Raw genomic sequence first — 26,247 nt, 5'->3', positions numbered from 1 at the left:
GTTTAAGTGGTAACGATGCATGCTGGACTACACTCAATTTGAGAGTTTCTTAGAATTGGATGGCCTATTTGCCACCCTGGCTTTTGCCATTAGCTTCAACGCGGAGCCCTAGTCACTGCTGCTATCTTCATGTCTCTTATAATTGTGAGCTCTCATGTCCTCCCTCAGTTAAAAACTGGGCTTTGTTACAGCCCACACTGCCCTGAACAAATGGCAGTTCTAGGAGCACCAGTGACCAGGTCTGGCCAAGAGGCTTTGCCCTTTTCGTCCTGTTTGGGTTTAAATGAAGCATCACTGGGTGTGGGATCCGGCTTCCCTAGCAGCTCCCACAGAGAGCAGGACACACAGTGCAAAAGCTCAGGGGAAAGCGGAGCCCTGTGGCATGAAATGCCGTGCAAGAAAAACAGGAAGGTGCCAGCAGGACTCCTTAGCTGTCATTTCCTTGGAACTACTCTGAGAAAGGACAACTCCCATGGCATGCCCTGTCCCCCAGAGCTGGGCCATCAACTCCATTTCCTGGTTCAGCTGTGGCCAGCTCTGTCATGTTCTGTAATGCATTTGCTTTCCCTTCTTTCATTTTCCTTTTTCCTCCATCATTTGGATTTGGGATTGCATTCTTTGATAAGCCTTTTGCCCATCAACTTTTTTTAAAAGATTTATTTATTTTTTAAAAGGCAGAGTTACAGAGAGGCAGAGGCAGAGGCAGAGAGAGAGAGAGAGAGAGAGAGAGAAAGTCTTCCATCTGCTGGTTCACTCCCCAGATGACCGTAACGGCTAGTGCTGTGCCCATCTGAAGCCAGGAGCCAGGAACCTCTTCCAGGTCTCCCACACGGGTGCAGGGGCCTAAGGACTTGGGCCATCTTCTACTGTTTTTCCAGGCCATAGCAGAGAGCAGGATCAGAAGTGAAGCAGCCAGAACTCAAACTGGTGCCCATATGGGATTCCAGCACTGTAGGTGGCAGCTTTACTTGCTATGCTACAGCACCAACCTCTTGCTCATAAACTCTGATTCAGGCTTGTTTTTCTAGGCTAACATACATTAAGAAAGAAATGGATTCAAGGTCTACTGAAAGGTTTTAAGAGATTCATTTAAAACCTAATATTGTGAGCCTTCAGTAATGAATCAATTTGATATACAAGTGAATTTCAAAAGGTTTATGGAAAATAGAACTAAAACATGTTTATTTTGGTTCAAAAAATTTCAAAGCCCATGCATAGCTCTCTTTGTAATATACATTTTCCATTATATATCTGGTGAGTTCTTTAAACACTGGACACGTTTATATGTTGAGGCCATTATCTTATTCACCTTTGCTTTGGCTGGTCAGGGAATTTATACCTAGTAGGAACTTCATAAATATTTTTGTATGTAATTGGAATAGGCTATCAACGTCCTGGAAATGTAGCAAACCCTGTGATCAGACACCTGGGCAGGATCATTGATCAAGGTCTAATGATGCCACAAGCTGTGACAAACTCTTCCAGAAGACTTTTCTTTTTCAAAGTGCTCAAAAAACATGACAAAATCACCCCAGGTTGAGAAATGTCCAAAAAGATATTACAATAGTGCACATTTTAAGATAAGAGTAAAAAAGAAGGTATGACTCAGTAAGGTTTTATTTCTAGGTGAAAATGAGTTTTCCTTGAGAATACGTGTACAACAGAGAAGATACAGTGGACACACATTAACTTTTATACACATCCTTTAGTTGCATCCTGCTGTCTAATGCTGCTTCCAAGGGGATGTGAAGGCCTGGGGTCATTTCCTTCCTGAGATACTCCTGGGCTAGCCCAGATTTAAGATTATGGGGAAGACTTTTTAAACTGCAGATTGACCTTCTTGACATGTAAATTGCTCTCCTGTGGAGTGTTTTCAGTGAATATTTTGACTGAACAGAAGGCAATATTTTGTCTTTTTTCTCCCCTTTTTAAATTTTTTTTGTTCTACAGAACTTAGAAAGGGATATTTTTAAAACTATAATTAAAGACATGGGATGCGAAAATATCTTTTTAACTAATATGTTTTCATTTAAAGTCTTTGATTTTTTTTGCCTATTTAAAAATTAATGTCCATTATGAGAAACTAATTTCTAAAGCATTTTATTCTTACAGAAAGGCAGAGAAGCAAGCAGCATGATAAAGCCATTTATCTTAGTCAGCTTAAAATTGGCAAAGCTCATGCCAAGCACAGGCTCTGTGAAAGATTTCATGGTCAATTAGGTAAATACATGTACAAAATGGACCCAGCACCGAAGATCACGAAGCCAATTACTGATCATGTTTAATTTCACCCCCCTATGTCCCAGAAGTCATTTTTCCCCTTATAGTTTAGAAACATTCAAATAAAATGCACAATGAAAATTTTAAACACTATAGACTTTTATAATATTTTATACTATAGAGTCAGTTTGTAAGTATTTTTCTATTTAGTCTCCTACACTACAGGGAGGCTTTCAAGAATTCTTACCTAAGACTATGTGCACTACTTTCTATGACACCATGATGGACATAAATATATATATGTGTATAATTCTATCTGAAATACAAATTTGAGGCACATGGTTAGCTGTTTGCATTTATGCAAGATTCCATTTATATTACAGAAAACCTGCTGACTAGTGTTCCATTCAGTAGCATTCTGTCCTACCTTTTATGCATGTCTATATTCAAACTAGAATAGTATTAAATGAACCTTTTATATTTTAAATATTCAAGAGTTTTATATTCAAAATTTCTTCACTAACTGTCAAACTAGTTTGCCTAAAGGCAAGGTAAGATCAAGTTAGACTCTCAAAGGTAGAATTAAATTTTATCATGGCATCCATCATAATATACATTTGCTTAATATGCAAATAGAGTATATGAATTCAGAGAATAAAGGATTTTTTGATAGTGTATGAAATCCAAGGGATTGCTTTTATAGAATAGATTCCTTTTACATTTACATTTCCATCACTTTAATGAAAACACAGGGTAAACAAATTATAATAGAAATGTTTTAAGTTACATTTTCAATTCAATTTTACTTTGACTGTATTAGTTTTCATGGCAGCTCTTTAAAACTAATAAAAATAGGAGAGAAGAAATAAAATAAATACATGCACACTAAAGAAAGCATTACCTCAGCCTTTCTGGAGAGTTCCATCCAGTCACTTTTGTTGTAACTGCACATGATGCTGGCAATCACAATCTTTGAAAAGAAAAAGGAAAAAACAGAGATTCAAGTAGTTATGCTGTAGTCCACAAATCTGGTTACAAAAATTTGTTTTAATCTGTTGAAAGACAAATCATTAGACAACAGCAGGATAATAGTAAAGCATAGGACAACATTTGAGATTTCAGACATGGTGTAGACTATCGCAAGACTTACAAAATATGAGTCTGGTTCCCCTTGCTCTGAATATAAACAGAACCATTGCCTGGACCAGGCTCATACCATTTTAGAGGGCCAAGGCTAACCTAGACTGACCTCTATCTCATTACACACTTATTGTGTATAACATATGTATAACATACCTTAACATGTTAAATGACATACCTACAAGTCACCATAACAGGAAATATCAGATCATACAAAGAGCAAAATGGGGTAGTTGCTAGATTCCAGGAAATCTTGGGTTGGCATTGATATCCATATTCCATATTGGAGTACCAGTTTTTAGGTCCAAGCTACTCTGCTACTGATCTAGCTTCCTGTTACTGCATCCTGGGAGGCAGCAAATGATTCAAGTGTTTGAGCCATTGCTATCCAGGTGGGATATTTGGATGGAGTTTTGGGCTTCCAACTTCTGTCTGTCCCAGTCCTGTCTGTTGTAGGCAACTGGGGAGTATACCAGCAGATAGAAAATCTCTGTCACTCTTATTCTGTCTTTCAAGTAGACAAAAATAAATAAATAAATGGTTAAAAAAATCAAAACACCAAGCTCTTATCATGCACAACTTTTTTATGTATAGGGGAAAAAGTCCACAAAGTTATTTTGTAGAGGTCATATGTTTTCATCATTGACAGAAGAAGAGAAAGTTGTGATTATATCACAGATAATTCTGAAAAGCAGGGAGAAAAGCCTGTCTTCAAAGTTGGGTTAACTTTTCTCTCCTGAGAGACAATAAACTTGGGCATTGGGTCTCTGCACTTAACAATTTACCTAGGATAAATAGACTGGTGTTTGGCACAGCGTTTGAACACATGAATGAGGTCATCCAAGGTTTAGGAGCAGGGGTTGCCTTAGAAGATCAGCCCTTGCCTTGACTGTTGATGAACAACTTAATATGTTATCCCTCTTAGTATTTTTTTTTTGTTTGTTCTACTTAATACTTTTGGTTGAATACTGTAATCAATACACAATTCTTCTTAACTGCTGAAACTTAACTGAAAAGTGATCGCTATTAAATGTAAGAGTGGGAATAAGAGAAGGAAGAGATGTGCAATTCGGGACATGCTCAAGCTGACTTACCTCAAATGGTAGAGTTAGAAACATACCAGGGGACTCCAATTCAATCCCATCAAGGTGGCATGTACCAATGCCATCTCACTAGTCCCAGTGATCAATTTCTGTTCACAATTGATCATAATGATAGGACTAAGAGCCAAAGGGATCACATAAACAAGAATAGTGTCTGCAAATACTAGCTGATAGAATCAAAAAGGGAGAGAATGATCCAACATGGGAAGTGAGATACACAGCAGACCCATAGAATGGCAGATGTCCTAAACAGCACTCTGGCCTCAGAATCAGCCCTAAAGGCATGCGGATCTGGCTGAAAAGCCCATGAGAGTATTTCAGGCATGGAAAGCCAAGACGCTCTGGGGGAAAAAAAAACAAACCTAAATGAGACATCTCCACGAGTGAGATCCCAGTGGAAAGAACAGGTCATCAAAGAAGGAGGTACCTTACTCTGAAGGGAGAAGAGAACTTCCACTTTGACTACAACCTTGTCTAAATATGATCAGAGTTGGTGAACTCAGGGGGCTTCCATAGCCTTGGCAGCTCATGATAATAGCCTAGGGTGATTACTGAGGCCATAAACAAGAGTGTCAATTTGTTAAGTCAACAACAGGAGTCACTGTGGACTTACTCCACATGTAGGATCTCTGTCCTTAGTGTGCTGTACATTGAGATTTAATGCTATAACTAGTACTCAAACAGTATTTTTCACTTTATGTTTCTGTGTGGGAGCAAACTGTTGAAATCTTTACTTAATGTATGCTAAACTGACCTTCTGTATATAAAGAGAATCGAAAATGAATCTTGATGTGAATGGAAGGGGAGAGGGAGTGGGAAAGGGGAGGGCTGCGGGTGGGAGGGATGTTATGGGGGGGAAGCTATTGTAATCCATAAGCTGTACTTTGGAAATTTATATTCATTACATAAAAGTTAAAAAAAAAGAAGCTCACCCTCTTAAAAGGATTAAACATAAATGAGTGTTATGCATTAGAGAAGGGGGAAAATAAACAATTTGTGAAAATTAATGGTAAATTACCAGATGAGTTGGAGAGAAGAGTGGTCAGGCATTGATCTTCGTGATGGGAAAAAAGATTTAGTTGTCAAAATACACAGAGTTGATAAACAAGTGGACAATTGGGAAGGAGGAATCAAAGGACCTAAGAGAGCATATCTGAGAAATTGTACAGCATTATCAGATAAAGAGAGAATAATCAGAAATATGGAAGCCACCAGAAGCAGCAGGTCTGGATAAATTGTCTTTACAGAGAGGAAGAAAGAGAGAAAAGTATGTGTAGATGGCAAAAGGAGGAAAATTAAGCAGGCCTAATTATTGTTGGTTGGGTATAGTGTTCAATTGTGTCTAGTGAGTCTGCAGCTTTTGAGAATTGGGAAGAAAATAATGTAAAATTGTGTATTCCATGGCCTTTTCTGTTGGGGCAAAATGAAAGTGAAAAATCATGTTATGAATTTCATTTTTAAGCAGAAAGTGTTCATTGACATAATTATTCAACTTCTGTGAGATGCTCTTTTCATCTTTTGCATGGGATCCAATAGGGCAGCAATGCTCAGTCCCGTGATACAACTAAAAAATGGACCAGGAAGGAAAATCAATGGGAGCATTGGCTCTTCCAGTATTGGACCTACCTTTCCTGGTTTAGGTGTGATTGCTCACACGGAGAAAGGCAAAGGTCTAAGAAGCCCATTTGAAAGGGAGCTTCAGCTGGGATTCCCAGGGAACATGTGACAGATTGTCTTCTTTGCTTTCAAAGCACAGATCAGGTAACAAAGAAAAATTTTTAAAAGTTTAGAAAGCTGGTTGGAGGATTTAGGGAACAGACAGAACCTTGATGGTTGTTGGCAGAACTTCAAGGATAGTGTCAGATGCATAGAGATGGGAAAACAGATTTTAGCCATGAAATACTAGTTACCTGTGGCAAAACTGACAAGAAATAGACCTAGCTTTTTAGGGGGTTTTACTGCTTAAACCAAAAGAGGATTAAAAACAAAACAAAACAAAACAAAACCAGGAACAGGCACTGTGGCACAGTGGATTAAGCCGTCCCTTGGGAAATCCTCATCTCATATCAGATTTCCTGGAATATAGTACTCTCTCTGCATCTGATCCAGCTCTCTTCCTGAGAGGGAGCAGGTGATGGCTCAAGTATATGAGTCCCTGTCACCCATGTGGGAATCCCAGATGGAATTCCTGGATCTTGCCATCTCTTTGGTCTGGCCCTGATTGCTTCAAACATTTATGGAGTGAACAGTATATGGAAGATCTCTTATGGTTTCCCTCCCTCTTTGTCACTCTGTATTTCAAATAAATTTAAATCTAAAACACACACACACACACACACACACACAAATGGATTCCCAAAGTTGACAATTTCACATTCCTATACAAACATGCAGTGAGTGGTCCCTCAATACAGCCATAGCTCATGCATCCTCCACTCCACTTCCCCTCTCAGGACACTGTGAGAACAAGGAAGATCCTTCTGGGAGCCAGACTCAGCAAGGCAGATGGGCTGACCAGATAAATCCACTGCCAGGAATGCAAGGCACCGATGGTGGGATATGATATATGCTCTCCACTAGGGACTAACCTGGTTCCTCTTTTCTAAATGGCAGTTTTAATTTTGATAAAGCTGTTTTTGCTTCAAATTTTTATTGATTGTGCCAGGGATGGTTAAAATCATCATTTGCCCTGTTGGTTGCTGTGAGTCATGAGGAGCTACAATTGGGCTTGATGAGGGGAAAGAAGTATCACCCGGAGAATTGTCATGGACAGGAGAGCACTGGTGCCTGTGGATTCACTGGCTGCACGTGATTTGGGGCAGCCTCCGTTCAGTGAGGGATGACCATGGTCAGAGCGATATATTTTGTTAGGTTAAGCCGATGGGTTCTGAGAAGCCAAGCACTGCCCTGATCTCCTTTCCCCATCTTAGAAAAATAAACTCTAAACTGTTGTCCAAAAAGATGGGAAAGTGTCCAAGGCTGGGTTAATCAGACTGATCCCCAAACCACAACGCAGTGTGTTCAGAAGTGTGGGAAGTCCTCACTTAACAATCTCCCTACTGGCACAGATAAGCTACACTAGGACAAACGAAGCAGAGACAGAGGAAAAGGAAGATGAGAGATGGGAGAGGCCCGTGCTGCTGGGGCTCCTCCCGCCAGGTGTTTCCTATACTACTTTTTGGCCTAAGAAAGTTTAATATTTTGTTTTCTATAATTTACAGTTTTGACAATTACTACATGTTAACATTAAGTTGTCATGCTTGAAAAAGCTTCCTTTGTTTTTGCAAAATCAAGTAAATTTAAAGGAAATAGTAAGTTTATACACCATTTTAAAAACACTAAATGGTCTATGCACTGTAAATGTCTTTATCTAGCACCAAGGGATGGTGTGAAAATATATTATGGCATTCTATAGCAGAGGAATAAAAATGGTCAAAAAATCATTTTGCTCTTTATTAAAGGAGGTTGAGAGTTTTCAAAGTCAGGCTGAAAGTATCTAAGGACACTGCCATGATTTCATCTTTCTTTGGTGATTAGAAAGCCCTTCAGTGTTTTGCAGTAGTCAGGTTTTAATCAGGTCAGAGAGGAGAGGTGATTTTTTTTCTAGTGAAAAAAGAGAACTGATAGATATTTTATATTGTAAAACATCATGCAATGTTACTAGCAATGAATATCCAATGAAACATTTTTAAATCAAAGTAGCCATTTTCTATATTAATATTTCACTTAGTTATGCCATTTCTAGTGCTCTATTTTTATGGCTCCTATTTGAAGACATCATTAATTGAGATAAGATGTAAAAGCCACATGCTACATGGTATTTCAACTTTGTATCCAACCTACATTCTATGATACATAGTCTGGTGCTAGATTCAAACAATGTCATTTAAGCAGTTAGTAAGCCGACTGCAAACCTACTATGGCAAGGCACTAAGCAGCACAAACAAAGGGAATCTAAAGCACAGACTTTAAGACTTTGTTCATTCAGGGCCGTTGCTGTGGTGCAGCAGATTAACGCCCTGGCCTGAAGCTCTAGCAATCCATATGGGTGCTGGTTCTAGTCCTGGCTGCTCCACTTCCTATCCAGCTCTCTGCTATGGCCTGGGAAAGCAGTAGAAGATGGCCCAAGTCCTTGGGCCCCTGCACCCACATGGGAGACCCGGAAGAGGCTCCTGGCTCCTCTCTTTGGATCGGCATAGCTCCAGCCATTGCAGCCATTTGGGGAGTAAACCAGCAGACGGAAGACCTCTCTCTCTCTCTCTCTCTCTCTCTCTCTCTCTCTCTGTGTGTGTCTCCTCTCTCTGGGTAACTCTGATTTTCAAATAAATAAATCAATCTTTAAAATAAAAAGACTTTGTTCATTCAACAGTTTCCTGGTATTCCTTGAGTATCTAAATTCCAGTACCTGTTCTATCTCAGAAGTGATGAACAAAACAGAAGATGTCCTTGCCCTCTGAGAACTTACATTCTAGGGTTCTAGGGAAGGAAATGGTTATAATAAGTGAAAACCAAATTCATTAGACCATTCCACATCAAGGTTATTATTACAAAGACAATAACAGAGGCGAGCATAACAGAGAATCATTGGAATGCGCAGTGCCATACGAGGTGCACACAGCATTCTCTGTATTGAGAACCGCAGGGTGAGAAGGTGCTTCGCATTGAAATGTAGCCTGCGTAGTTGAATGAAACCTGGCATTCTAGGTAGAGGTAACTGTATGCACAAAGGCTCTGAGGAGGGGATGCGGGGAATGAGCCAGTCTATGTCCAAGACAGAGAGGAGGGCTGTGTGACTGGAGTTTCAGGAAAAGCATGAGGTACTTCCAAAAGTTTATAAGGAAATGGAATTAAGCATGTGGAGATTTTTTGGTGCAAAAAATTATTTTCCACATTATGCTAGAAATGTACATTCTGGAATAAATGCTAGCCGGATTTCCAAGCTGGTTTGTTCTGAAATAAATTTATATTCAATTTTACTTTTCCACAGACATTCTGAAGTACCCATATATGAGAGAAAATGAGAGAAGCAGGCACTAGGCACAGCTCTGGGAGATGTGAACTCTGTGAGAGTTTGAATTTTACTGTAATGGGAGGCCACTGAAAGGTTTAAAGGAGGGTGATAAAATTATCTAACATTTTCCAAATATGCTTTTACTACTTTTTAAGGGAATGAACAAAGGGTTTAAGGGTAAAAGGCAGGAGTCTAGTTAGCTTGAAATAATGTGGCTTGCATAATATCCATAGAGATGTGGAGAAGTGGATCATTCTGAGCTAAAACCTACAGGTTTGGTAAATGGTCAGATCTAGGGGAGCATAGGGAAAGAAGAAATCAAGGATGACACTCTATTTTTGGCTAAAAACCACTGAACTGTGGGTTGCAGACAATTTACAGATAGAACAAAATCTAGTGAAGAAATGAGTGGAGTGTGTATTATATATTATATATAAAATATTTCGTAAGCACCCCTTTAGTGAAGACATCAATTGTGCCACTGGATAAATGACTGGATTTCAGTAAGGGGCTTAAAGATGAAGAAGCACATTTTAGAGACTTCTGTGTATAATGGCATTTAAACTCACCTGCCTAGGTGACTTCATGAAGGGAACAGAACAGGACAGAGAAACAAAGCACCCAGGGCTAATCTGGAGTCACAGGAGAATGTGGGGTCAAGCCAAGAGAATAAATTGCAAAAAGCAGGTAGAAATCAATTGTCATGAAGCCTCCTCAGAGTTTGTGTAAGACAATGGAGAAAAGCCTGCTGGCTTTGACGGAACAAACAGCACGAGTAACCATTCCAAGAGGAGCTTCCGTGGTGATCTTGGAGAGAACTCAGACTGGAAGAGTTCAGAGAACAGACCCTGAGGAAATGGAGGTGAGACATAAATGCCTCTACCTGTGCTGATGGACCAGCTAAAGCAGAAGCGAAGCAGCAGATGAAGAGTTGTGGCAGGTCTTATGACGTATTTTTTTAAAGAATAATACTTGAGTATGTGTTTATGCTGGTGGAAATGATCTAGAATGTCATTGAAAAGGTAGCAGGCAATGACAAATCCAGAGCACAAGTAGAAGACGGATCCTTTGAGGTGCACTGTTTCTGGTCTGATAAGGTGCGAGAAGGACAGAGAAAAACAGGTTTAAATGCAATCAGGTGTACAGCTATGGAATGGAAATGGTGAATCATTCTTCCCAGTGTTTCCACATTCTTTACCCAGTGTGCACCACTTTCTAGGTAGTGAGTCTCCTGATGAGAGTAAAGAGAAGCGAGGACAGAAATTCAGAACTGTGAGGGATAACACCAGGAAACAGTCATCTGAGGAAATGGGAAAGCCACTTTAATAGATTATGGTACAATGAACAGACCCAAAAATACAAATTTTACTTAATCAATGTGGAAAATATTTTGGGGCGATAAGATTAATTAGTAAAACTGAAAGTAAAAATGACTTACAACATTGGAACACAGGCTGCAGTGGCCTTTACATGGCGACATAAATCACAGGCTTCCTGCACTGTTCTAGAGCCAAGAGCCATCTTATCAAGATGCTAAGATGCTTTTTGGTGCTTAAGTCATTAAAATTTGATGTGCAGCATCAAAAGGCCATTCTTGTATTATATTTTGCTTTGTAGATAATGCTTTTCAATTGCAGTTTTGATGTTCATTTTGACTAATGAATATAACTTAAGGAAATATAAACTGTGTAAACATCTAATTTCCATGAGGCATTAACATTGTAAAGCACATAAAATGTTAACTCTGATAATTTATGAATTAAATTGTGCATGTTTTTTCTCCCTGAAAAAATCTTATAAAGGGTAAAGCCATAGGTGGACACTTACCCTGAAAACAAAACAAAACAAAACAAAAACCCAAAAAACAGGGCTAAATGGTTTCTATTGTCAACCCTCTAAACTTTTAAAGATCAAAATTAATGCATTTTTAAACTGTAATAATTATACTTTTTCATGAAATAAATAATTTTATTAAGCAGTTTATTTTTAAGCTTCTTATACCAAAGTTGGCATACTGGGAACTAAAGTAATGAATAACATGAAACTTCCAATTGGTTATAATGCAGGCTCTCTTGTTAATATCCCATTGTCTTAATGACTATGCTTTAAAATGCCTGTTGGTGGGGACAGTGCTGTGCTCTGTAGGCTAAAGCCTCCACTGTAGTGCCAGCATCCTGTAAGTGATTAGTTTCGAGTCCTTGCTGCTCTACTTCCGACCCAGTTCTCTGCTATGGCCTGGGAAAGCAGAATAAGCCGGCCCAAGTGCTTGAAGTCTCTGCACCCATGTGGGAGACCCAGAAGAAGATCCTGGCTTTGGATCAGCCCAGCTCCGGCCATTGTGGCCATTTGGGGAGTGAACCAGCAGATGTAGGACCTCTCTCTGCCTCTGCCTTTCTGTAACTCTGCCTTTCAAATAAATAAATAAATCTTAAAAAAAAAAAAAAAGGAAAGCTTGTTGGTGTTGTGTTGGTATTCTCTAACTACATCAGGAGCTATGCTGGAAATCCAGTCAATGATTCAGCTTCAAGACGATGTAAATGTTTTAGCAGGGAAGAACTGCAATGTGACAAAGGTGAACAATTGCAAATTACAAGTAGCAGAGGTAGATTTTGTCAAACAAATTTAACAAAAGCATTCCCAACACTACTGGGATTATATTGAGGAGGATAAATAGCTTGGGGCATGTGATTTCAAAGACGTTTAAGCTAAGAATATATGTTTATTAAATATTAATTAACTGTACACATTCAAATTTCAAATGTGCTTTGTGCTTAGTTCAAATACAGGGAAAGTGAGATTGATGCAATTTTCCCTGAAATGAATACTTTGACTGTAGGACATTTAGAGTGAAACTCATAAGCTTTTCAAATTTTATTTGTTCCTTGCTTATTTAATGGTGGTAACTGTGAGTAGGAGCCTTACAAGCTCTCTTTTTAAATACATTTAAAACTCACATTAAAAAATTTATTTGGGGCCCACACTGTAGTTAGACTACTTAAAGCATGGAGAAGTCATATTTAGAGTTAAATATGTTTCCATAAAAATGTTTTCCAACAAAAGAGAAAACCCACCACAGTAGGCCACTCCAGAACCACAGCTTTTTCCTCCCCTTTTGATCAATCCTTAATATACCGTTACCAAGTTTCAGTTTCTACTGTGCTTAGGGACTTATCTCCCCAAGGTTACCAATGACTTGACAAATAACATTAGCTACTTTTCCTCCCAGACCATTACTGGAATTCTCTTCTGCACTTCAGGCTGCTAATCACCTCCAACTTCTAGAACCTCTCTTCATCTGTGCTTGAGAGATAGACTTTTCTTATTTTTCCTATTTCTGTTTTAGCTTTTGCCACCTCTGCCCACCTCTTACACGTTGACATCCCTAGCATATAATTGTGGTCCTCTTTTAGTCTCCCTTCATACACAGCCTTTAGATAACAGCTTTGCAATGATTTCTAAGAATATCCACATGCAGAAAATTCATGTATTCACTTTCAACCTGCATCTTTCCCCTAAGTGCAAAAACTGTTTATATCCAACCATGTTCTAGTGCCTGAATTCAACGAGTATAAAAACCAATTTTATATGTATCCATTGTAAATCTGCTTATTTTTTCACCCTACTTCTAAGCACGACATTTTTGTCCCAGGTTAGAACACAAGGAAGGGATCACCTTTCTTCATTCCTCCCTCATTACCCACATTCAATTATTCCCCAAGTACTCTCTGTTCCATTGGTTCTCAAACTTGGCTGAGCATCAAAATTACCTAGAGAGTTAAAAAATAAATAAAAGGACTCTGAGTTACTTTTTATGGAGCAAAGCCTGGGCATCAAGGTTTTACAAGGATCTATAGGTGATCCTCTGAGCAGGAAAGTTTGAGAAGTGCTGTTTCAGTCTACTTCCCAAATATCTCTTGTCAGTGATCTTGGTTTTCCAACATAACTGTATCAGGTAAGATCCTCACCATTGCTTCCCTAGATTACTGAATTATCTCATTTTTTCATGGCTCCATCTCTTATTGCAGCCTTTGCCATCTGCCAGATCTCTGCAAAGAATGCAAACCTCCTTATATCCCACTTCTGTTTCAAATTCAACTTCAGGATAAATGCAGCTCTTTGATAGACTTTGTGAGAACACAATGCAACTTTTGCTCTGGCCATAATGAATCACTTTGCTTTCTCATTCCACATTCTCTTGACCATATGTCTATTCCTTTTGTCTGAATGAATCTGGAATGGTCCCTATGCTCTGACAGCATATGGTATAATAAAGGAGACACATGTCGATTGATATGAAAATAATTACAGTTATACAAACCAGGATACGGTGAGAGCAGAAAGGAAAAGGTGATCATCAGGGAATGTACTACATATAAGTGAGAGTTAACAGATTCTGAAATCATTCAAATTTATCTATTAGAAGTCAACTAGGAAAAAATAAAAAGAGGAGGAGAACTCTATGTAGAGTGAACAGCCTGAGCAACAGCACAGGATGCTGTCTTTCAGAAACCTTCAACTTGGCTGGCCTCAGGGAAAAGAATGATTGTACCTCATAGGAAGTGGAGTGGGGTGCATAGTTCAGAACTAGATTTACGCAGGCAAAGGACCAACTCCATGACGACCACTCAGTTGAGTAACTGGATTTGAATTTTGGATAATTGCTTCTACTTCATTTGAATACTACCTTCTAGAAGAGTTCTCTGACCCCAATCCTCCCCTGACTGCCACAGGCACTCTCTTCTGAAATTCCTCTATATCTTTTGAATTTCTCTGCTACAACATTTGTTATGCTGCATGAAATTATTGTTTGTTGCTTAAAAGATTATGGAAGGATTTGCTAAAAATGCTCTTCTTCTCATACCAGTATTTCTAGCATCTAATATTTTATTTTATTTTTTATTTTTGACAGGCAGAGTTAGACTGTAAGAGGAGAGACAGAGAGAAAGGTCTTCCTTTTTCTTTTGGTTCACCCTCCCCCAAATGGATGCTACGGCTGACAAGCTGTGCCCATCCGAAGCCCGGAGCCAGGTACTTCCTCCTGGTCTCCCATGCGGGTGCAGGGGCCCAAGTACTTGGGCCATCCTCCACTGCCTTTGCGGGCCACAGCAGAAAGCTGGACTGGAAGAGGAGCATCTGGGACAGAATCCGCTGTCCCAACCGGGACTAGAACCCCGGGGTGCCAGCACCGCAGGTAGAGGACTAGCCAAGTGAGCCATGGCGCCGGCCTAGCATCTAATATTTTGTACCTTGTACATGATTGGGACTTGAGAAGACATTCACCTCAAAACTATTAAAATATTAAAAGGGATTCTAAGTAATGCACATTTTTATTGCCAATTCCCATATCCAAATGCAAGTGCATGTCTACATTCTAGAGAGAGAATGAGAAATGCAGGTGATACAAGGTAAGGGGTTTGGAGCATTTTTATAAAGCATATTTTGTCAAAGAAGAATCCCATATTTTAGTTTCTATATTTATACTTTAACCACATCTTCACATACCATATCTCATTAATGCCCCCGCACCTTGAATTTAGAGAACTTTATACTGACAATAAGGAGGCACAAGTAATTTAAGTTACTTTACCAGGGGCAGGCTAATTGATAGTGGAGGACAGGATTAAGTTCAAGTCTTTTGATTCATCTCTACTACTACATCAAGACCATACCGTATTGATTTCCTATCGTTTCAGTTTACATTAGTGACTCAAGTTGATTTTTACATCCTCCAATCTCTTGTGGGAGATTTTTTTTTTTTTTTTTTAGAAAAGCATTCCCTTTCTGTATCCAAGGCCCTTTGTAACTACTCTAGTTAAGTAGGGCGATTTACTCATCCATTGACTCTCTGTTGATTCTCCAACTTGTTTTAATCAATACAATATGGCAGAGGTGATTTTTGTGCCAGTGCCAAATCAAAGCTTAAAAAGGCTTGGTACTTATTCGCTGACTCTCTTAAATCCCGCCTAGCCATGTAAACACACCAGTCTCAACTGAAGGGTGAGACACCTCATGACACAGAAATTAGCTGGAGAGCTGAGGCTATCCTAGACCAGCCAGCTTCTAGTCCACCCGGAACCTGACCATAAGTAAAGTGAGACCAGCTCAGACCACAAAATCCATGAGACTTAGTCCTGTTAAGCAAATTGCTAACATGCAGAATTATGAACTAAATTTATTGCTATTTCATTACCAAATTTGGAATATTTTGTTATGGGGCAAAAGATAATTGATGCTAGTTTTAGTAAGCACAATAATAAGGACCATCACCTATTACACACTTGCATGTTCCACGCTCTGCAGTTAATATTCCATGTGTATTAGCTGTAATCCTTAGAACACAAGATAGAAATCATTAGCCCAATTTTACAAGTAAGAAAAAAATTACTTATTTCAAGAGTTTAAACAATTACTCATAGTTTTGTAGCTAATAAAAATAGATACAAAATTTGAACTGTCTGGTTGTAATATTTTGCTTCTGAATAATCTTCTATTTTCCCTAGTCATATATTTATAGAAAATCTGTGGATTTAGTTTTACAGATTGTGAATTTTATTCAATGTGTGTTGATTTCTAATATTTTCAGTCTCAGAAGCAAATCTTATTCTTATGTTCTTAGCCAATAGATAATTTCACTGTAGCTCTCTGAATATCAGCATTTAAATTAGGCAGGTGGAACAGCTTAGGAAATCATAAAATCAGAAAAGAACGTATGAGCAAGAAGTAATGACTTTTCCTGACCACTTAAATGTATTAATGGATAGAGATAAGGTAATGTTTGCCCCAAATCACCTTGTCCCTTAGGTTGACACACCAAACTGAAGCTCCTACATGTACTGCCCACCACATGTACTTCTAGATTTACATTCCTTTCCCACACTCGTCCTTCTTCTTGTAGTACCACCCTACTACTCTGGTGCTCACTACATTATCTATCTACTCTTCTAGGTCTAACTCAGAGACAACCTCAGTAATATAACCCTCAATTCACCTACTGAACAGTATCTTGTTGCTTAAGTGCTTGGACAATTATGAATAAAACTATTGTAAACATTAGTTTGAAGGTTTTTTGAGTGGATATGTTTTCAACAACTTTGAGCAAATAGCAAAAACTCTGATTGCTGAATCATACAATTAAGAGTATATTCAGTTTTTTTAAGAACTGCACTGTCAGGTCGCTGAACAATTTTGCATCTTCACCAGCAAAACAGGAGAATTTATTTGCTCCACATCCTTGACAAAATTTGGCGCAGTTTGTGTCCCAGATTTTGGTCATAGTAATACATGTATAGTCGTATCTCATCTTAACATGCATTTCCCTGATGACATAAGAGATAAAGCATCTTTACATATGCTTATATGCCACCTATCTATCTTTTATAAAGTGTCTGTTAAAGTCTTTGGCTCATTTTTAATTAGTTTGTTTCTTTACTGTTAAGTTTTTGTATATTTTGATAACAGTACTTTATCAAGTGTATCTTTTGCAGAGAGTTTCTCTTCTCATTCTCTTTGACATTTTCTTTCACAGGCAGAAGTTTTTAATTTGAATGAAGTCTAGTTTATAAATAACTTCTTTCATAGCTCCTCTCTGGTTTTTGTATCTAAAATGTCATTGACAGATCCTAATCTGTCTAGGTTTTCTGGTATGTTATCTTCTAGAAGTTTTGTCTTTTAGTGTTTTATAATTAGGTCTATGATGCATTCAGAGTTAATTTATGTGAAAGGTAATTTATGTGAAAAGTGTATGTCTAGATTGATTTTTTGCGTGAGTTATGTCCAATATTTCAGCATTATTTAATGAAATGACAATGTTTTCTCCATTGTATGCTTGTGTTCCTTGTCAAAGATCAGTTGAATTACTTATGGGCCTTTTTATGGGCTCTCTATTCTGCTCCACTGATCTGTTTGTTCTTTTGTCAATACTATATTGTCTTGACTGCTGTATTTTTACAGTAAATCTTTTTAAGAAGATTTATTTATTTGTTTGAAAGGCAGAGTTATTGGGGTGGATGGAAAAAGAGAATCTTTCATCTGCTGGTTCACTCCCATAATGATTGCAATGGCTATAGATGGGCCAGGTCAAAGCCAGGAGCTTCATCTGGGTCTCCTTTGTGGGTATAGGGGTGCAAGTACTTGGGCCATCTTCCGTTGCTTTTCCAGGTGCATTAGCAGGGATCTGGATAGGAAGTAGAGCAGCCAGGATTTTGACAGGTACCATGTGGGATGCCAGTGTTTTGGATGGCAGTTTAACCTGCTATACCACAACACTAGTCCCTGTAGTAAACCGTGAAGTTAAGTAGTGTCACTGTTCCAACTTTGTTCTCCTTCAATATTCTGTTGGTCAATTCAGGTCTTCTGCCTCTCCATATAAGCTGATAGAATTGGTCTATTGATAACTGAAAAATAACTTGCTGGGTATTTTATATGATTTCATCTTTGCTTCTTTAGTATATAAGTTGTAATTTTTTATGTTCTTAAGAGATGGCCCTAGAGTTTGCAATACAATTTTGCAACTACTTCAAGTTCACTTTAAATATCTAAGTAACATTATACGTCTTCACAAATGGTGTATCATATAAAACAAAATAATTCTTATTTAAGATTTCATTTATTTATTTATTTTAGAGGTAGAGTTACAGACAGTGAGAGAGAGAGAGAGAGAGAGGAAGGTCTTCCTTCTTTTGTTTTTTAACTTTTATTTAATGAATATAAATTTCCAAAGTACGGCTTATGGATTACAATGGCTTCCCCCCCATAACGTCCCTCCCACCCGCAACCCTCCCCTTTCCCACTCCCTCTCCCCTTCCATTCACATCAAGATTCATTTTCGATTCTCTTTATATACAGAAGATCAGTTTAGTATACATTAAATAAAGATTTCAACAGTTTGCTCCCACACAGAAACATAAAGTGAAAAATAATAGATGATTTTTTAAATGATGATGAAATCAGATAAGACCTATTGTCATGTTTAATCCCAGTGAGAGTCAAGTTGGGAATTGATAATTTCTTTTTTTTTTTTTTTCACAGAAGATCAGTTTAGCATACATTAAGTAAAGATTTCAACAGTTTGCACCCCCATAGAAACACAAAGTGAAATATACTGTTTGAGTACTCGTTATAGCATTAAATCTCAATGTACAGCACATTAAGGACAGAGATCCTACATGAGGAGTAAGTACACAGTGACTCCTGTTGTTGACTTTACAAATTGACACTCCTGTTTATGGCATCAGTAATCTCCCTATGCTCCAGTCATGAGATTCCAAGGCTATGGAAGCCTTTTGAGTTCCCCGACTCTTATGACTCTTATCTTGTTTAGGCAAGGTCATAGTCAAAGTGGAAGTTCTCTCCTCCCTTCAGAGAAAGGTACCTCCCTCTTTGAAGACCTGTTCTTTCCACTGGGATCTCACTCACAGAGATCTTTCATTTAGGGTTTTTTTTTTTTTTTTTTTTTTTTTTTGCCAGAGTGTCTTGGCTTTCCATGCCTCAAATACTCTCATGGGCTTTTCAGCCAGATCGGAATGCCTTTAGGGCTGATTCTGAGGCCAGAGTGCTGTTTAGGACATCTGCCATTCTATGAGTCTGCTGAGTATCTCACTTCCCATGTTGGATCACTCTCCCCTTTATTTATTCTATCGGTTAGTATTAGCAGGTCCTAGACTTGTTTACGTGCTCCCTTTGACTCTTAGTCCTTTCATTATGATCAATTGTGAACTGAAATTGATCACTGGGACTAGTGAGATGGCATTGGTACATGCCACCTCGATGGGATTGAATTGGAGTCCCCTGGTATGTTTCTAACTCTACCATTTGGGGCAAGTTAGCTTGAGCATGTCCCAAATTGTACATCTCTTCCCTCTCATATTCCCACTCTTTTGTTTAACAGGGATCACATTTCAGTTAAATTTCAACACTTAAGAATAACTGTGTATTAATTACAGAATTAAACCAGTCATATTATGTAGAACAGGAGAAAGGTCTTCCTTCTGTTGATTTACTCCCCAGATGGCCACAATGGCCGGAGCTGTGCCAATTGAAAGCCAGGAGTCAGGTGCTTCTTACTAGTCTCCCATGCAGGTGCAGGGGCCCAAGCACTTGGGCTATCTTCTACTGCTTTCTCAGGCCATAGCAGAGAGCTGGATGGAAAGAGGAACAGCTGGGACTAGAACCGACGCCCATATGAGATGCTGGCACTGAAGGCTGAGGATTACCCTACTGTGCCAAGGTGCCAGCCCCTAAAACAAAATAATTCTTTTTTTTTTTGACAGAGAGAGAGAGAGAGACAGAGAGACAGAGAGAAAGGTCTTCCTTTTCCCTTGGTTCACCCCTCAATGGCCACTGCGGCTGGTGCACCGCGCTGATCTGAAGCCAGGAGCCAGGTGGTTCTCCTGGTCTCCCATGTGGGTGCAGGGCCCAAGCACTTGGGCCATCTCCACTGCAGTCCCGGGCCACAGCAGAGAGCTGGCCTGGAAGAGGGGCAACCGGGACAGAATCTGGCGCCCCGACCAGGACTAGAACCTGGTGTGCCAGTGCTGCAAGTGGAGGATTAGCCTAGTGAGCCGCGGCGCCGGCCAAAACAAAATAATTCTAATCCTACCACCTGTTCCACATATCATTGCTGTCATGTGTTTTACTTACATGTAAGCTCATATAAACACATATTTGTGTAAACCATACATAAGCACACATAACCAAGTACATTTTGCTATGATTATTTTAGACAAATTATTATTAGATCAATTGATAATAGGGAAAAATAAAATGAAAGTGCTTATCTTTCCCTTCACTTATTCCTTCTTTAATGTGCCTCCTGGTATTGTGTAGACACAAGTTTCTGATCTACATCATTTTCTTTTTTTATAACGAACTTCTTTTAACAGTTCTTGCAAAGTAGGTTTGCTGGCGGAAAACATTCCTTAATATTCATTTGTGAGAAAAAGTCTTTATGTCTCCTCCACTTTTGAAGGGTCGATTTTGCAAAGTGCAGAATTTTGTATTAGTGATATTTTTCTCTCTACACTTCAAACATTTCACTCCAGTCTTTTCTTGCTTCTTTGGTTTTTGAAGATGTTGTGGATGTAATTCTTATCTTTGTTCCTTTATAGGAAAGATGGTTTCTCTTCTGGGTTTGTGCAGAAATTTTTCTTTTCCTTTGATTTTCTGTAGTTTGAAAACTACATGCTATGGTGTAGTTTCCTGGAGCATTTATCCTGCTTGGCATTCTCTGAGCATTTTGGATTTGTGACTTGTGTCTGACATTAATTTGGTGAAATTGTTAGTCATTATTGCTTCAAATTATTATTTCATTCCTTTCTTCTCCTTGTGTTATTCTTATTGTGCACATCTCACAGTAGAATAGATACTCTATTCTACTTGTTCTTTTTTCTTTTCCATTTTCAAAGTTTCTATTGGGAAATCCACAATCTCAGAGATTCTTTGCTTAGTCATGTCAAGTCTGCTAATAAGTCTATCAAAGGCACCCCTCATTTGTGTTCAGTGATTTTGATCTCTAGATCTTTTTTGGTTCTTTTCTAGCATTTCCTTCATTGGCTTATAATGTCCATCTGTTCTTGTGTGCTGTCCATCCATTAGCACTCTCAGCATAATATTCATAATTGTTTTGCGTTCCAGGCTGATAATTCCAGCATCCTTTCCATGTCTGGTACTGACGCTTGCTTTGTCCCTTCAAACAGTGTTTTGATTTGCTCTGTTTTTGCTTTTTAATATGCCTTGTGTTTTTTTTTTTTTTTTTGATAGCCAGAAATTATGTCCCAGGTAAAAGCCATGACTATAAATAGGCCTTTGGTGATGTAGTGATGAGATGTGAAGGGAGGAGAAGCATTCTGTGTCCTGTGATTAGGTATTTGTCTTTTAGTGAATTTAGGTCTGATCTGTGAATGTCACAAGTGTTTTTCAGCTTCTTTCCCCTACTTTATGAAACACAAGATGGAGAGAATCAGTATTTCCCATTTCATATGGAAAAGCAACTGCTGACTGGACTTGGGTATCTCCTCTCCCTCTGTTCAGTTAGGCTCTGATGGAAGTCCAGCAAAATTAGGTTCTGGTTAACGGGTTTCTCCTAAGACCAGGCCTTGTAAAGAAGTACATAACGCACAATCATTTTACAGGATGGTTCCTTCCTCCTACCTTTGCCAGAGCCAGGAGAGGAGAGAATTTTTTTCTCTAGTATTTACTATAGAAACTCTGTTGACCTTGTGGATAAAAATTTCACAGTATTGTGGGCTCCTCTAGGATGGGGTCCTCCTGCAGTTTTTAATTCTGCTTTCTCTGCACTTATCTGCCAACAACTTTGCAACACAGTTTAGGTTTTTCTACAGTGGTACTGGTTTTCAGTGTGGTTTCCATCGGTGAGCCTCTGCTTCAGTTACCCATGATTCTCTGTGTTCAGGACAGACACCTTATCTGTCTTGCTGGTCTTGGAGGCAACAGTTTTGCCCTGTGTCATCTCCTCTCGTTCAGATCTAAGAAGAGCTGTTAATTTTTCAGTCGATTCCTGTAGCTCCCCATCTTCGTGGAGGAACGACACAGGACCCTGCGCTGTTCTTTCGTCTGCTCGGCCCTCCCCGGGTTTGCTGCTGGTTCTTCCCGGGTTGGCTGCCGTCCCTTCCACCTCCGTGGAAGGACGGTTCCCCCTGGCCACTTTCCCCACCTCCGCAGGGGAGCAGCACACCGCCGGCCGGCTCTCTCTGGGGCTGCACAGGTGTTCCTTCAGATAGATGTTCCTGGTGCATGTTGTCTCTCTCCTCCTTTATAGTCCTCTTCCACCAATCCCAACTCGGCTGCCCACACGCCGAGTATGCTGCTCTCCTCCAATCAGGAGCAGGATCAGCTCCTGGAGGTCATCACTCAAGTTGGCAAGAGGCAGCTGTGTAGAAGCTGTTTTCTCCTCTCCCAGTGCCATATTGTGGGAGAGCAGATGCATAGAATAAGTCTTAATTCCAGTAACTCAGTCCAGTCTGGGTTGCTTCCCACAGATCCCCCTTTCTTTTTATTTTTTGGCGTTGATACGCGCCTGTCTTCGGTGTCCCGCGGCACACACTCTGCTCTGCTTGCTAGAGTTGCCCACAGGTGCTTACAAGTCCTATCAATCAGGCAAACCGAATCCGGGTCCTCTCTTCGCCATGTTGTGAGGAGGTTTTTAGGCGCTGATGCGTGCCTGTGTTCGGTGCCCTGCAGCGCATGCTCTACTCTGCTAGAACTGCCTGCAGGTGCTTACAAGCCCTATCAAGCAAACCGAATCCAAGCCCTCTCATTGCCGTATTGTGGGGAGACTTATGTTGATAACGTGCCTGTCTTTGGTGACCTGCAGCCGCCCACAGGTGCTTACAAGTCCTATCAATCAGGCAGACCAAATCCAAGCTCTCTCATTGCCGTGTTGTGGGGAGGCCTTACTTTTCTCTACTACTCCATCTCCGGGCATTCCTATTTCTCCTATTTTACTTCTATCTGCCAGCATTCCTATTTCTCTCATTTTACTTCTAAACTTCCCGCGGCTTCCCGGTGCCCGCCCCGAGGCTGCTTCTCGGCGCCTTGCCCCGAGGCTGCTTCACGGCTCTGCGCCGCTTCAGCCCACGCTTCTCTCATCTGCGTGGCCTCCCGGCACCCGCCCTGCGGCGGGCTCCCGGCTCTGCGCGGCTCGGCTTCGCGCGTACACTCCGCAGTCTCCACGCCCTTCGCGTCCGCACCACGGCCTCGCGCTAGCCCCACGTTCCCTATCTATTCACGCCCCGTGCTCTCTCTGCACGCGGCGGCTTCCGCGAATCACACAGCGTAGCTCACGTTTCCGCCACTGGTATTCAATCCAAGTTCCCCGGACTAACCTGGCGAATTCCAACCTGGCGGCCCACGTCTCTGCCTCTGGTTCCAGATCTTCGCCTCTTGCTCCCCAGGCTGACTTGAAGAATTCCAAGCTGGCTTACGTCTCCGCCTCGGCCTGCACTCGCGGCTTCATCCTCCCTAACATTTTTCTCTACCCGGTATGTTTCCCTAAGTTTTCTTCCAACAATATTCCTCCCTCATTTCTCCTGGCCTCTCCCCACAGTCCGTATCCAAGTCTAAGTTTCTTATAGGTTTCACTTTCACTTTCAACTTGCAGTCCGTATCTGAGTCTAAGTTTCTTCTTGCTTTCACTTTAAATTCTAACTTCTTTCCCACAGTCCATATCCGAGTCTATGCCTAGGCTTTCGATAGCTTCTTCCGGCACCTTCTCTGTCCGGCTTTTCCCTAGGCTCTTTGCTAGTCTCTCTCTCTGGTATTTTCCACTTCTTCCCATTTCTTCCCTCCTAAGTTTCTTATCCGAGTCACGGCACCATTATGTCGCTCCCCCTCTTCGCGGAGGAACGACACAGGACCCTGCGCTGTTCTTTTGTCTGCTCGGCCCTCCCCGGGTTTGCTGCTGGTTCTTCCCGGGTTGGCTACTGTCCCTTCCACCTCCGTGGAAGGGCGGTTCCCCCTGCCACATTCCCCACTTCCGTGGGGGAGCGGCACACCGCCGGCCGGCTCTCTCGGGGGCTGCACAGGTGTTCCTCAGGTGTTCCCCTTAGATGTTCCTGGTGCATGCCGTCTCTCTCCTCCTTTATAGTCCTCCTCCGCCAATCCCAACTTGGCTGCCCACACGCCGAGTACGCTGCTCTCCTCCAATCAGGAGTAGGTCCTACAGTTTATTGGTTGAACTGGAGGCAGCTGTATAGAAGCTGTTTCTCCCTTCTCAGCACCATATTGTGGGAGAGCAGATGCATAGAATAAGTCTTAATTCCAGTAACTCAGTCCAGTCCGGGTTGTTCCCCACAGATTCCGCTTTTCACTTGTTAGGAAGGAGTGGCAATTTCAGGCTCCTAACATGTAGAACTGGAAATCACCACCATGGATTTATATCTGCAAGCCATTTAGTGTTTTCAATGCATGCTTTTGGCACTGGAGTTAATTTATAATGTCCAGTTGGACCTTTCATGGAGGTTACTGAAGTCATGAGATTTGAACTCATTATACACACAACAAAGGGTTGTTTCCTACATAAAGCCTGTGTATGAGATTTTATTTAATTTTATTTAAAAAGGCACAAAATATGGCCTCTATTGATACAATTCATTCAAAAACAGACTTTAAATGGTACATAAGGGGGTTGATTTAAAATATATTATGGTGGGCTTGCAATGTGATTCAAAGGGTTAAGCTGCGGCTGGAGGTGCCGGCATCTCAAATGGACTTGTTCAAGTCCTGGCTGTTCTGCTTCAAATCTAGCATCCTCCTAATGTACTTAGGAAAGCAGCAGATAATAATCCAAGTACTTGAACCTTGCCACCCATGTGGGAGACCTGAATGGAGTTCTTGGCTCCCGGCATTGGCTTGGCCCAAATCTGGCTTTTGTAGCCACTTGGGAGTGATCCAGTAGATGCAAGATCTCTCTTTTTCTATCACTCTTCTTTTAAAATAACTAACTAAATAAATCTTGAAAAATTCATTATCATGTATCTATTTCTTAATTTTAAACTTTTCTATTTGGAGGTTCTAACAAATATTCATCTAATGAATAAGATTTTTAAATTAATAGGGCTAATAATTAATATGATATTAAAAAATAGTATAGGAATTTGTTTGAAAAGACAGAACAAAAGGAAAATAATGAAAGCTCTCAAGATAATGACATGTAATGAAGCACAACATTAAATCGTTTGTGGACACGTTTTCCAGTATTATACATATAGCACATGAGTGCTGTAAAGATTACTGAAACATTTTCTGTAAAGATTCTGAATTCCCAAATGAAAATTTTATGTAAATACTTAGTGTTATTGTAATTATTCTATGAAACATAGCTCATTTGCTCTCATTAACTATGATTGCATATTTAATGCATATTCAGTCAAATAACCTTGGTGGTACTGTTTTTAAGCGCTTCATAGTAAGTTCTGGAGGACCAGGGCTATGTCTTCCACTTTGACATGTTACTGTGGACTGCAACTGGCAGTCCTGTGTATCAATGTTACCTGGTACATGGCAGGAATTTGGATATTTGTTGAGTGAAAAAAATATTAGAATAGTTGAGATGAGATCAGTGTTTGTAATTGAAATGTTTTATGAAATCTAGGACTTCTGAAAATGCACAACTTACCCTTTTCCAACAATGCCTTATTACTTTACAGAAATTCTATGATGGTTCAAATTCATTTCACTGTGAAACGTGGTGCATCCCTTCTACTTCCCAGGCTGCCCTGGCTGCTTCCTCAGCCTGATGTATTCTTCTGTAGACATGCACAGTACTCTTTGACACCTTCTCTAAATATCTGCTCAGACGTCATTGCCTCAATATGAATCTTTAACATGGAAACCACCCCCTTCCTGCTCTAGTTTCTTTTGCATGTCTCTTTTTATTATGTCATTTTCCTATTTAATACATTTACTGTCTCTTTGTAGCTGGAATGTAAGTCCTTAGAGCAGGAACCTTTGCTTTGGATGCAGAACACTGCAGGCATGTAAAAGAAGTTGTCAATACTCAGGAGTGAATAACTGAATATTAGCATAACTTTAAAATTTTTATGAATCAGCCACCTGATCTATAAAATGGGAATAATTTCACATACACAATTATTTCATAGAAATTGTTTTGATAATCATGTGGCATTACATATTTGACATTAAATACTACTTAATTAAATTCAATATATTTATATAATTGATTTTATAATTTATATAAATATATAAAATATGTATTTATAATATATAATATATTATAATATAATATAAGCATATCAA

The 26,247-nt window shown here is 39.9% G+C and overlaps 1 protein-coding gene across 1 annotated transcript in view; it reads right to left on the bottom strand.

The window, feature by feature from the left end:
- The window catches only part of DPYD (dihydropyrimidine dehydrogenase), a 962,084-nt gene that overhangs the window by 331,692 nt on the left and 604,145 nt on the right, over positions 1-26,247 (bottom strand). Inside the window, exon 15 of the mRNA XM_008264835.4 lies at positions 3,122-3,190. Within this exon, the coding sequence (XP_008263057.2) occupies positions 3,122-3,190 (69 nt within the window). The remainder of the gene's footprint in view (positions 1-3,121; positions 3,191-26,247) is intronic.

The sequence above is a fragment of the Oryctolagus cuniculus genome, chromosome 7 (genome assembly GCF_964237555.1).
Source record: "Oryctolagus cuniculus chromosome 7, mOryCun1.1, whole genome shotgun sequence".
NCBI lineage: Eukaryota > Metazoa > Chordata > Mammalia > Lagomorpha > Leporidae > Oryctolagus > Oryctolagus cuniculus.
This window is presented reverse-complemented; position numbering and strand designations above follow the sequence as displayed.